Source organism: Aplysia californica, unplaced genomic scaffold, assembly GCF_000002075.1.
Source record: "Aplysia californica isolate F4 #8 unplaced genomic scaffold, AplCal3.0 scaffold00094, whole genome shotgun sequence".
NCBI classification, from domain to species: domain Eukaryota; kingdom Metazoa; phylum Mollusca; class Gastropoda; order Aplysiida; family Aplysiidae; genus Aplysia; species Aplysia californica.
In genome coordinates, this window is record NW_004797364.1 from 64,258 (window position 1) to 74,639 (window position 10,382).

At 41.1% G+C, this 10,382-nt stretch overlaps 1 protein-coding gene across 1 annotated transcript in view; it reads right to left on the reverse strand.

Annotated features, from left to right (window-relative positions):
- Positions 1–7,818, reverse strand: part of LOC101859920 (germinal-center associated nuclear protein) — a 65,090-nt gene extending 57,272 nt beyond the window's left edge. Inside the window, exons 1-2 of the mRNA XM_005095029.3 lie at positions 7,637–7,818; positions 287–1,585 (exon numbers count right to left, since the gene is read on the reverse strand). Coding sequence (XP_005095086.1) covers positions 287–1,496 — 1,210 coding nt within the window. The 5' untranslated portion in view covers positions 1,497–1,585; positions 7,637–7,818. The remainder of the gene's footprint in view (positions 1–286; positions 1,586–7,636) is intronic.
- Positions 7,819–10,382: the final 2,564 nt, after the last annotated feature.

Genomic DNA, 10,382 nt, shown 5'->3' on the forward strand with positions numbered 1-10,382 from the left:
TAAAGCTTAAAATAATTTGCAAGGTCTCCTGCAAAAGCCATATTTAAAGCTTAGTTTTTAATATCAATTAATATTATTGTCATGTCATCTTGTGCTTCTCAGTTATGTTTTTTTAATAAAGTGGTTGTGCTTTGAAATACAAACTATCAAAAGATGATATGGCCTGTCAACTTTTCCCAACCATTAATATTAGAAACTACCTCTATGCACATTCATTCTATATTTTAGATGGCAGAATTCAATAAAAACTTAAAATCAACAGAAAAAAAGGCAATTAAATACTCACTTTGGCTAGAGGAGTGGGCCTGTTCAACACCCTGGTCCTCCTCTTTGTTGTAGGATTTTCCAAACAAGCTCACTCTGCCTGACGGAACTGAAGATTTCTGACTCGCACCAAAAAGGTTGCTTTCTGGTTTAGACGATGAGGTCGATGATGAAGGGCCTTGGGTGGAAAATGGCGATACTTTGACACCCACTTCAGACTTAGTTCCTCCAAACAAGGACTTAGGTTGTAGTGAACTAGTTTCTTTGGCTTTGAACAAATTTTGTTTCTGAAGGTCTGTGTTTGTTGACTGAAGTAACTGATGGCCCTGGGACCCTGTGCCTTTTGTTTTCTCCATTTTTACCATGGGGAGGCCAACAGCAGTTGGACGAGGTTTGTCTGGATCTCCGGCTACTTGCGGGTCAAGAATGGACTTTGGGGTGGCAGAGAGCAATGATGGTATATTCTGGGGAGCTGAAGATACACTCTGAGCACCACTTGCTTTCTGAAACAATGCTGAGTGCTGTGCGCTTGTTAATTGAGTCGCAGCTTTACCAAAGGGAATATTTGATTTTGAGATAGAAAATGTCCCGCTCCCAAAACCACTAGCTGTGGTTGACTTCCCTGTCTGAAACAATGAAGACTGAGATGGAGAGCTCTTCTCATTTTTACCAACTCCTCCAAACACAGACACAGCTGTCGACTTAGTCTGAAATGTTCCAAAACCACTAGAAGCTGGAACAGAAAATAAAGATGATTTTGTTTGCCCAAAGGGAGAGGTGTCAAAGGATTTCCCAGAGCTAGTCATACTGCTAGTCTGGAAAGTTGACCCACTACCAAAGACATTTGTTGGCTGTGATGTCTGAAACCCTGCACCAAACACAGATGACGCAGTCGTAGCAGCTTGAGTAGATTTCCCAAGTACGGAACTAGACGTATTACCACCAGAACTCTGTGCAGCTGCACCAAACAGAGGCTGAGCGCCAAAAACACTTGTGACTGAAGAAGTCGAATTTATGACACGACTCTGTGACTGTTGACCACCAGTTGTGGGAGGCACAGGAAATGATGAAGTAGAGGTTGAAGACGCTGATCCGAATAAATTTTGAGACCCAAATACTGGAGCTTGACCAAAACTTCCACCAAACACACCTGACGTTGAGCCAAACGCTGCTGTGCTGCTAGAGGTAACAGGAGCAGAGAAGGTCCCAAACACAGAGTTAGTCTGATCCATGGCAAGAGAATTTGAAGATGGGTGTGTTCAATCAACAAAGTGCATCGACATCAGTCATTTCTCATTTACAGACGATGAATGCCAATCAACTGAAGAAACAAAAGAGTAAAATTTTACTGTGTAAGTGTTGGGGGACAATTCTGAAACATGTTCTATTTCAAATCAGACTTAGAAGCACACTGATCATTTGAACTAGTCTACCCTTCTTACTGGGAACATTAATTTAAATTAATCTTAAACATGATCAATTGAACTTAAAAACATGATTCCCAAGCCAAAAAATATGGGAAGAGACCCTTGTACCAGTTGAAGTATCTAATCCAATCTCCTCAAATCAGTGGTAATGACACTTGGTCTCCAGGAGTTCTTTTGAAAAGAAATAAAATCTGTAGCATCCGTTCAAAGAGTTAGAGTGAATGGCAATACAACATCATGAACAAAGCCCACACATGCATAAAAAATGGCACAAAAATATGAATTATTGTACAAAAAATTGCAAGGAGCTATTATAAATTGCTCAACATTACCAAGGCCTTTCTGTCCATCAATCAAATGTTATGTTTATGTGAAGAAATTCAAATCAGATCATTACTTTTACTAGAACAACTGTAGAAATGCAGTCTTCTCCAGCAAAGACTATAGTATTTTTTACAAAAAAGGAAACTAGAACTAGATTGAAACTTGCCTGGAAACACTCTTTAGAGAGCACACTAACTCTCTTCCCAATTTAGCCCTACCTAAAACTATGAGACAACTTTTGCTACTTAACCATTATATAGCTGCCACTCAGGAATTTAAAAAAAGGAGGAAATTCACGTGAAGGCGTACTCGCGTCTCCGAAGGCCGGAGTGAAACCAGTGAGATCCAGAGGCAAAATATACTGGAAAATTTAGCCTATGGTTTCGGAAGGGAAAACTGTCACTGTCAACTGTTATATTTGTTAACCATAGGCAACAGAATTAAAATGTATTTGAAAGAAAAAAACAACAAGGTGCTAAGTTGACTAACCGAGCATTTGACAGTTTGGTGACGAAAAATCCAGTATTTGTAATTACCAGCGGGTGTCTCATAAAAAGATTTCTTCCACTTTAAACTTCTACATCGATGTAGAGCAGTATTGGATTAGATTAAGGAGGCAACACCTTTGCCGCTGTACTGAGCGATTTCGGCGCTCCTGAACAATTGCGGTCCTGTTTGCATTTTAGGTTAGTACACCTGTACCGTAGTGTGTTTCTTATTCTAAACTGAATTAAAATCATAGCCTAGGCTATCTAATCTAAAATCTAGATCTAGAATCTAGATATCTAAATATATGTGTAGATCCAGATTATATCTTGAGATAGACTATCTAGGCTATCTAGAGCTAGATTTAATCTATGATCTAGATTCACTTCCACAGCCACAATAGCCGTCGTGTAAACAAACAAGACAGCAATTGTACAAGGAGAGTGCCGTGATTTCTTTGCACCAAACACAAAGTGCAGCAAGCGGCTTGTTCAATTTTCTAATGAACTTTTGAGTCGCACACCAGCTGCTTCTTTCTCATACCAACTCTGTCTATTTATTTTTGCATTCTGCATCAATTTCTCTCGAATTTCCGCCTTTTCCAATGACAACTCGGTGCGCCACCTCCAGATGCTCGATCGACACTGTTGCCTGTTACTCCACAATTGACAATGTGAAACTAGTGCTTGGCACAGAAGAACAGAAGTAGAAAGTTACGGGCGGACATGCGCAGGGTGCATTTTCGTCTCTCTCCCGGTTCGGTGTTTTCCACAATTGGCGACCGAGAGCGGTCCTGCGGAGGAAGGAGGAAAGTAGCGGGAAAAGCTAGATGAAACGGAGTTTCCGATATTTAGAGGGAAAGTGGCAGCTATGCTGCTATGCATAACATACATGGGGGCCAGTGTTGCTTACTTTTATTCTTTTCTATCTTCTATTGAAACTGCTGGAGGTTGTATCACTTTGGAAATCACAAAATATTTTATATTTTATTTTATTTGCTATAACAAAAAGAAAAAATAAGCCTATAATATGTAGTGCACTAAATTTTCATTTCATGCATAAACTATTTAACCCTCGTCCTGCGGGAGCCGGGTTTATGTCGCCCGATAAGCCAATTTCGGTACCTCGCCTACGTTCTGGTCCTGAATCAGTGTAGCCCCTGGCTCAGCGCACGCACACCATCTTACGTGAAATTCAGGTCCGGAGTCGGATCCCCATTCACGCAGGTCAAGTGTGTGTGTGTCAGTCTGCTTGAGTTTGTGTGCGTTTGTGGCCTTCTTCTAGAACCGCCTGCCTTGGTTCGTAATCGAGGCATACGTCTCGTTCAAAACACGCCAAGATGGTAGCTCTAGATGTTCGTCCAATGAAATTATAGAAGAAATTGACCCACTTACACATGAGGAGCTCGAAAGGATAGTCAGGAAACAAGACTTCCATTTTTCTATACAAAATCTTTCAAATGAGCTTGATTTTGAATGAAATGATACTACCTGATAAAAAATAAGCTTGTTTGATAGTTTTGAATTTGTGCAGGTGCTGGTACAAAGAACAATTTGAGTGTAAAACATTCGGAAATTGACCCATATTATCCCCTTGCCTCCCAAAGTCTAACCCTTCGTCCTCGTCGGGGGAGGTGGAAACAGGACAAAGTAGGGGATAGCTGGGTCTGGGTGAAGTACAGTGTGACTTTATGTTACTGAGGCATTATGCTAGCCGTGAAGGCCGACCCGGGTCACCCCGAAACCTTGCTGGCTAAAGGGGCTCTGGTGAAACCGTGACTGGCCTAGCAAGCCGACGGCGGATAATTACTGCTACAAAAAAATCAAAGGAGAACAAGGACAGATTCAAACGGAAAACGACCTGGAAAAGTAAACGGACAGCGAGCTAGAACAACGATTAAAATAGGCACATGGAATGTCAGCAGACTTGGAGACAAAGAACCAGAAATAGTGGATTTCATGGAAAGAAAGAAAATAGCAATCATGGGCTTGTGAGATATAAGGAAGAGAGGCAACCACAGCAAGCTGACCCATAAAGTCTACCTACTGATCTGGAGCGGAACACCTAAAAATGAGAGAGCCAAACATGGTGTAGCTTTCATCATACACCCAGCCAAAATGGATACAATCTATGAAATCAATCAGAGGTCTCAGAGAGAATAGTGAGCATAAAACTCATAGAAGGTGGCAAAACAACTACGTACATCCAAACATACGCTCCCTGTAACGACAGCTATACAGAGGAAGATAGACAATCATATTTCCAAGACCTGAGTGACCATATTAACACCATCAAGAACAAAGAAGATATGTTTATCTTGGGAGATTTAAATGGCAGAGTTGGACGGAGAAGAACCCCATGGGAGGAGTACTTGGGACCCCACAGCGATAAAGATACAGACTGCAACAGCAATGGAGAAATGATACTAAACCTATGCGCTGAGCACGACATGATGATTACGAACACATTTTTCCAACATAGACAAAGCCAAATCAAGACCTGGTACAAATGGAGTGACCTGAACCATGCTTCACAAATTGATTTCATCCTGATGCGCAGAAAACAAAGACATACAGCCAAAGTTTCGAGAGTGGTTCCAAGCTACATCCTCGACACGGACCATAGACCTGTGATACTTACTCTCACAACCCACAATGCAAAACAAACAAAGAAAAACAGGGGAAAAACCACGACTAACCTAAGAAAATTGGAAGAACCAGACATCAAGAAAGCAGTCGAGGATGACATTACCAAGGAGTACTTTAAACTGTCACCTGAGATCAAAATCAAGGACATAGAAGACGAATGGCAAATATTCAAAAAATCCCTGTCAGAAATACTAAAAACCTGTTGTGGCACCAAACGAAGAGGTGGAAACAAAGGCAGAACAACAAGCTGGTGGAATGATGAAACCAAAGAAGCAATTAGAATGAAAAAGAAGAAATTCAAGAAATGGCAGAAGTCAAAGACCAAAGAAGACTACAGGAAAGCGAGAAGAGAGACCAAAAGAATCATCAAAACTGCTAAAGAAAATGCATGGAAAATATATGGCAACAAAATGACCAAAATCTGTAAGGAAAGCCGAAGTGAATTTTTTAAAAGTGTGAAGAGCATGCGGATAAGGAAAGACCCATACAACCCGACATGCATTATAAATCATAAAGAGGGAAACGCCATTCTCGGCAAACATGCAATCAAGAAAAGATGGGAAAATTACTTCCAAGAACTGCTCAACCCAGACGCTTGCCACGGACAACAAGTAGAGTTCCAACAGGAGGAAGGAAATACAGACTGGTTCAAAGTAAGATCTGGAGTACGACAGGGATGCGTTCTATCTCCCCTCCTGTTTATAATATATATGGACACAAAAACGCAAGAAGCAAACCTTAACCCAGAAAGCCTAAATGAATTTCTGTTCGCAGACGACCAATCATGTCCAATGTCTATTTCATCATGACCAACAAAGCCTCCAAAATCACACTACCAAACTCAACAACACCTGTGAGAAATTCAACATGAAAATAAGCACATATCAAAAACAGAAATGAAAGTGAGCCAAAACCATAGTCCCCTGAACATCCATGTCAATAGTAAACAACTGAAACAGGTGAAAGAGTTTAAATACCTTGGCAGCACTTTTTCTGAAAACGGGTCCATAGACAGAGAAATAGAAATGCAAACTCAAAAAGCCAACGCTGTCACCTACCAGCTCGCACCATCTCATCCAAACATCTCCATGGACACAAAGAGACAGCTTATCACTTCAATATTCATCAACATTATGTTATCAGTGCCAGACCTGGACCTTAAGCAAAACCCATGAAAGCAAAATCACAGCATGCGAAATGAAATGTCCTCGCAAAACCCTTAACATCGCAAGACGAGACAGGCAGAGAAATGAAGTAAGAGCAGCTATCGGCACTGAGTCCTGCCTGCGTTACATAGAAAGACAGGGATAAAATGGTTTGACCACCAGTTACGCATGTCACCAGCCAGCCTTGAGAGCCTACAACACCAAGCACTCAGGCTATAAAGAAAGAGGAAGGCCACGCAAAAGGTGGATCGAGGGTGTCAAGGAAACCCTAAGAAAACATAACATCACAACTGAAAGAGCTGCGGAGCTGGCCTACCATAGAAAACTGCATCTCCCCTCGACGCTTAACGGCAACAGAGGATTAAAAAGTAAAAGTAAAGTAAGTATTACTATTATCCCCTTTCGAACCTCAGGTCATTCATAACAACAAGAATGTCCAGAAAGGTATAATACGAATGGGCGTAACTACTAGTAGTACTAGTAATGTCTTATAGCTTGTGAGAGGGGGCTATTCATGTGTTTGTTTGTTTAAACACTTTATAAATATAGAAAGCTATAAAAGATAGAGCGTTATTTTCATCATCGATTACACACTCCCACGGTATTCATGGTGAAAACACACGTTTCCCGGCGCGCGCGCTGTACACCAACAGTACACACTGAGTGACCCCGGCGGCCTGCCCGGCACGTCCGATGTACTCGGTTGCTGATAAGATTCACATCCCGGCACAGACGCAGGACAAGAGCTAAAGACTAAAGTAAAGGCAGCAGTTCAGTAAGGGAACAAACTGCTCTGAACATGAAGCTACAGAGGCTTTGATAACTGTATTTGTACAGCCTTTCAATATTGTGATGTGTTGTCAAAGATAATGTCCAATGTGTGTCCTTTCTTGTACATAACAATACAATGATGACATGTTCTGTGCACTGCGTCATTGTTACAATGCGCTTGTCATTCATATTACCGGGAGGACTTCCGTAACGAGCGACCACTATGAGACAGAGCAGAATTGAGGGCTTGGACTTGGACTTGGAGTGTAGGGGTAGGGGTAGATCTAGGGGTAGGATTAGGGGTAGGGGTACTGCCGGGGTAGGGTTAGGTCTAGGCCTCTTCTTTATTGTGTTTGATGGGGTGGTCGCTCGTTACGGAAGTCTTTCCATATTACCTATTACTACAAAATCGCCGACTGAACAGTAGAACTTAATTTTAATCCAACTTTTTTGAGTTAGGGCGAGATCAGTGAGCCCAACTACACAACACCCAGCACCAAACCCGAAATTCAACGTAAAGCGATACCTAAATTCTTATAACTTGACTTACAGCCTTCATTTATACGACGAGAAGGGGGACCCCAAGAAAGAGAACTGGCTCAGCTAGTAGATCTAGCAGATCCAGACGAACTGCACTGCAACTGTGTGTGTTTAATCAAAGATTGTATCCATAAATTTTGAAGCTCATATTCTGTTGGGGTTTTTTTGTACGATACCACTAATACGATACTTAATAGAAGGAATCGATACCCAACATTAGCACAAAAATTATATAGTCGAACATCACAGAATTCTACACTTAGGTGTAGAATTCTGTGTTGAACATTAAAAATAGGCTAGAAAGGTTTACATGTATTGTTATTCGCCAAAAGAAGATATTTCAAACCGTAATTAATGTTTTATTTTCTCAGAAGCTGTTATTTTTCCCTCAAAATTTCAGTTAATTCTGCATAAGAATACTAGTATTTACAGCAGCTGACTGAGGTTCTTGCATCATAACATTGTTAGTTATTATTTCTCCCAGTCTTCTGAAAAATAGCTCTTCAAAGCGGACAAAACTGGCATGTGATCAATTCGATACCAGAAACAAGAACAAAGATAGTGAATGACAAGATGGGCCACTCAGCCAAAAAAGTGTCCGCAGGAAGTATGCTCTTTGCTTCAGATGGCGCTGCAGTCTGTTTTGAAGCTCTCTTTCGTTTTTCCAGAAGAAGAATAGGAATAGCACCTCCTTGCGTGCGCAGATCGACTGCTGTTCATCAGCAGTTCGGGTACGTTCAGTGCGGAGTTTTAGTTTTTTAAAATTTTAATGACCTCTCGCCTTTCATTCTAAAGTCAAATTAAACGAAGAAAACCATCACCCTTTCCTCAGGAAGAGGTTTTTTGTCAGCGTAGCCATTTAAAAAAAGCGTTCTTCCGAAATTTACCCCAAAACTTGCTAGTTTCACTTTGATTTGTTTAAACTCAAGTAGGGTAACTCTGTTCCCAAAGAGTGCGCTTTTGTGAAGAGGGCGCCACCAAATTTTGAGGACACTTTTTTAATTGGCTCAAAGAGAGAAGTGGCCCATCTTGTTATGTACTATCATTGACAAGAACTAGCCCTAGTCAAAGATAGTGAATAACAAGATGGGCCACTCAGCCAAAAAAGTGTCCGCAGGAAGTATGCTCTTTGCTTCAGATGGCGCTGCAGTCTGTTTTGAAGCTCTCTTTCGTTTTTCCAGAAGAAGAATAGGAATAGCACCTCCTTGCGTGCGCAGATCGACTGCTGTTCACCAGCAGTTCGGGTACGTTCAGTGCGGAGTTTTAGTTTTTTCTTTATTTTAATGACTTCTCGCCTTTCATTCTAAAGTCAAATTTAACGAAGAAAACCATCACCCTTTCCTCCGGAAGAGGTTTTTTGTCAGCGTAATCATTTTTAAAAAGCGTTCTTCCGAAATTTATCCCAAAACTTGCTAGTTTCACTTTGATTTTTTAAAACTCAAGTAGAGTAACTCTGTTCGCAAAGAGTGCGCTTTTGTGAAGAGGGCGCCACCAAATTTTGAGGACACTTTTTTAATTGGCTCAAAGAGAGAAGTGGCCCATCTTGTTATGTACTATCATTGGCCTAGTTTATAGAACTCTTTACATTGTGTGAACAATAAAGGAATACAAGGAAGGGGTCATTCCGTATAGGATTAACGTAGCCCATACCCATCTTTTAGAAAAAATGCTGACGCCATGTCCTTTTCATGCGTGAAGTGCCATCATTGTCACCCTCATCAACTTCATTGCAGTAAAGTAGCACAAGAACCTTATAATAATATCATCAAAGTCGAATCTGCTATTACAGTCACCTGTATAATACGGCCACCTGTACAAAAAGCCACTCTCCACCCCCACCCTTGTGTTCTTTTTCTAAATATCTATCTAGATTATATAATTATAATTACTGTGTAAAACGGGGCAACGGCCACACTTTTTTAACAACGATCAAACAAAATTACTTGTCTTAGCAAGGGCACCCAAATCTCTTATCGTCCGACGCTGTCATAAAATATAGTTTGGCCCCTGCCGCTGTGGGCGAGCCGTCATCATCCTTTCACCTGTCGTTATTTTTAGTCTCTTCTATGTCCAATCAGAGAGGGTTTGGTCCAATCATGGGTTGTTTACCCAGGTTGACCACCCGAACAATAAATGTACAGCTGCTGGTGAAGGAAGCGTGTGATCCGTCATAATCTGTCTGTAAGTCCCGCCCACAACTCGTGCGCAAATTGTAAGTGAGGTGACCGGTCGCTGGTGACAGAAGCGGCGCTCGTTCTCTGAACAGTGGCGACCCATTTATTAATTTTACCTTGTCTTACACATTTCGTTTTGTTTTACCCTTGCAAAATTATTCCTCATTTGATACTCTATAGAAATTATGTAACCTTTATTACAGCAGTCGGTGTAGGTAGGTAGGTAGGTAGGTAGGTAGGTAGGTAGGTAGGTAGGTAGGTAGGTAGGTAGGTATGCATGCATGTATGTATGTGTGTATGTATGTATGTATGTATGTATGTATGTATGTATGTATGTATGTATGTATGTATGTATGTATGTATGTATGTATGTATGCATGTATGCATGTATGCATGTATGCATGTATGCATGTATGCATATATGTACAGTGGAACTCGGATTCAACGAGGTCGCCTGACCTAAAATCTCGTTGAATCCGAGTGTTCGTTACACCAAACGTGAGGTTTTGTGTAGATAATATAATTACAGGCACTGAGCAAGTAATGCATAAAGAGAAGTCACAAATAGCGCCTGAAATACCC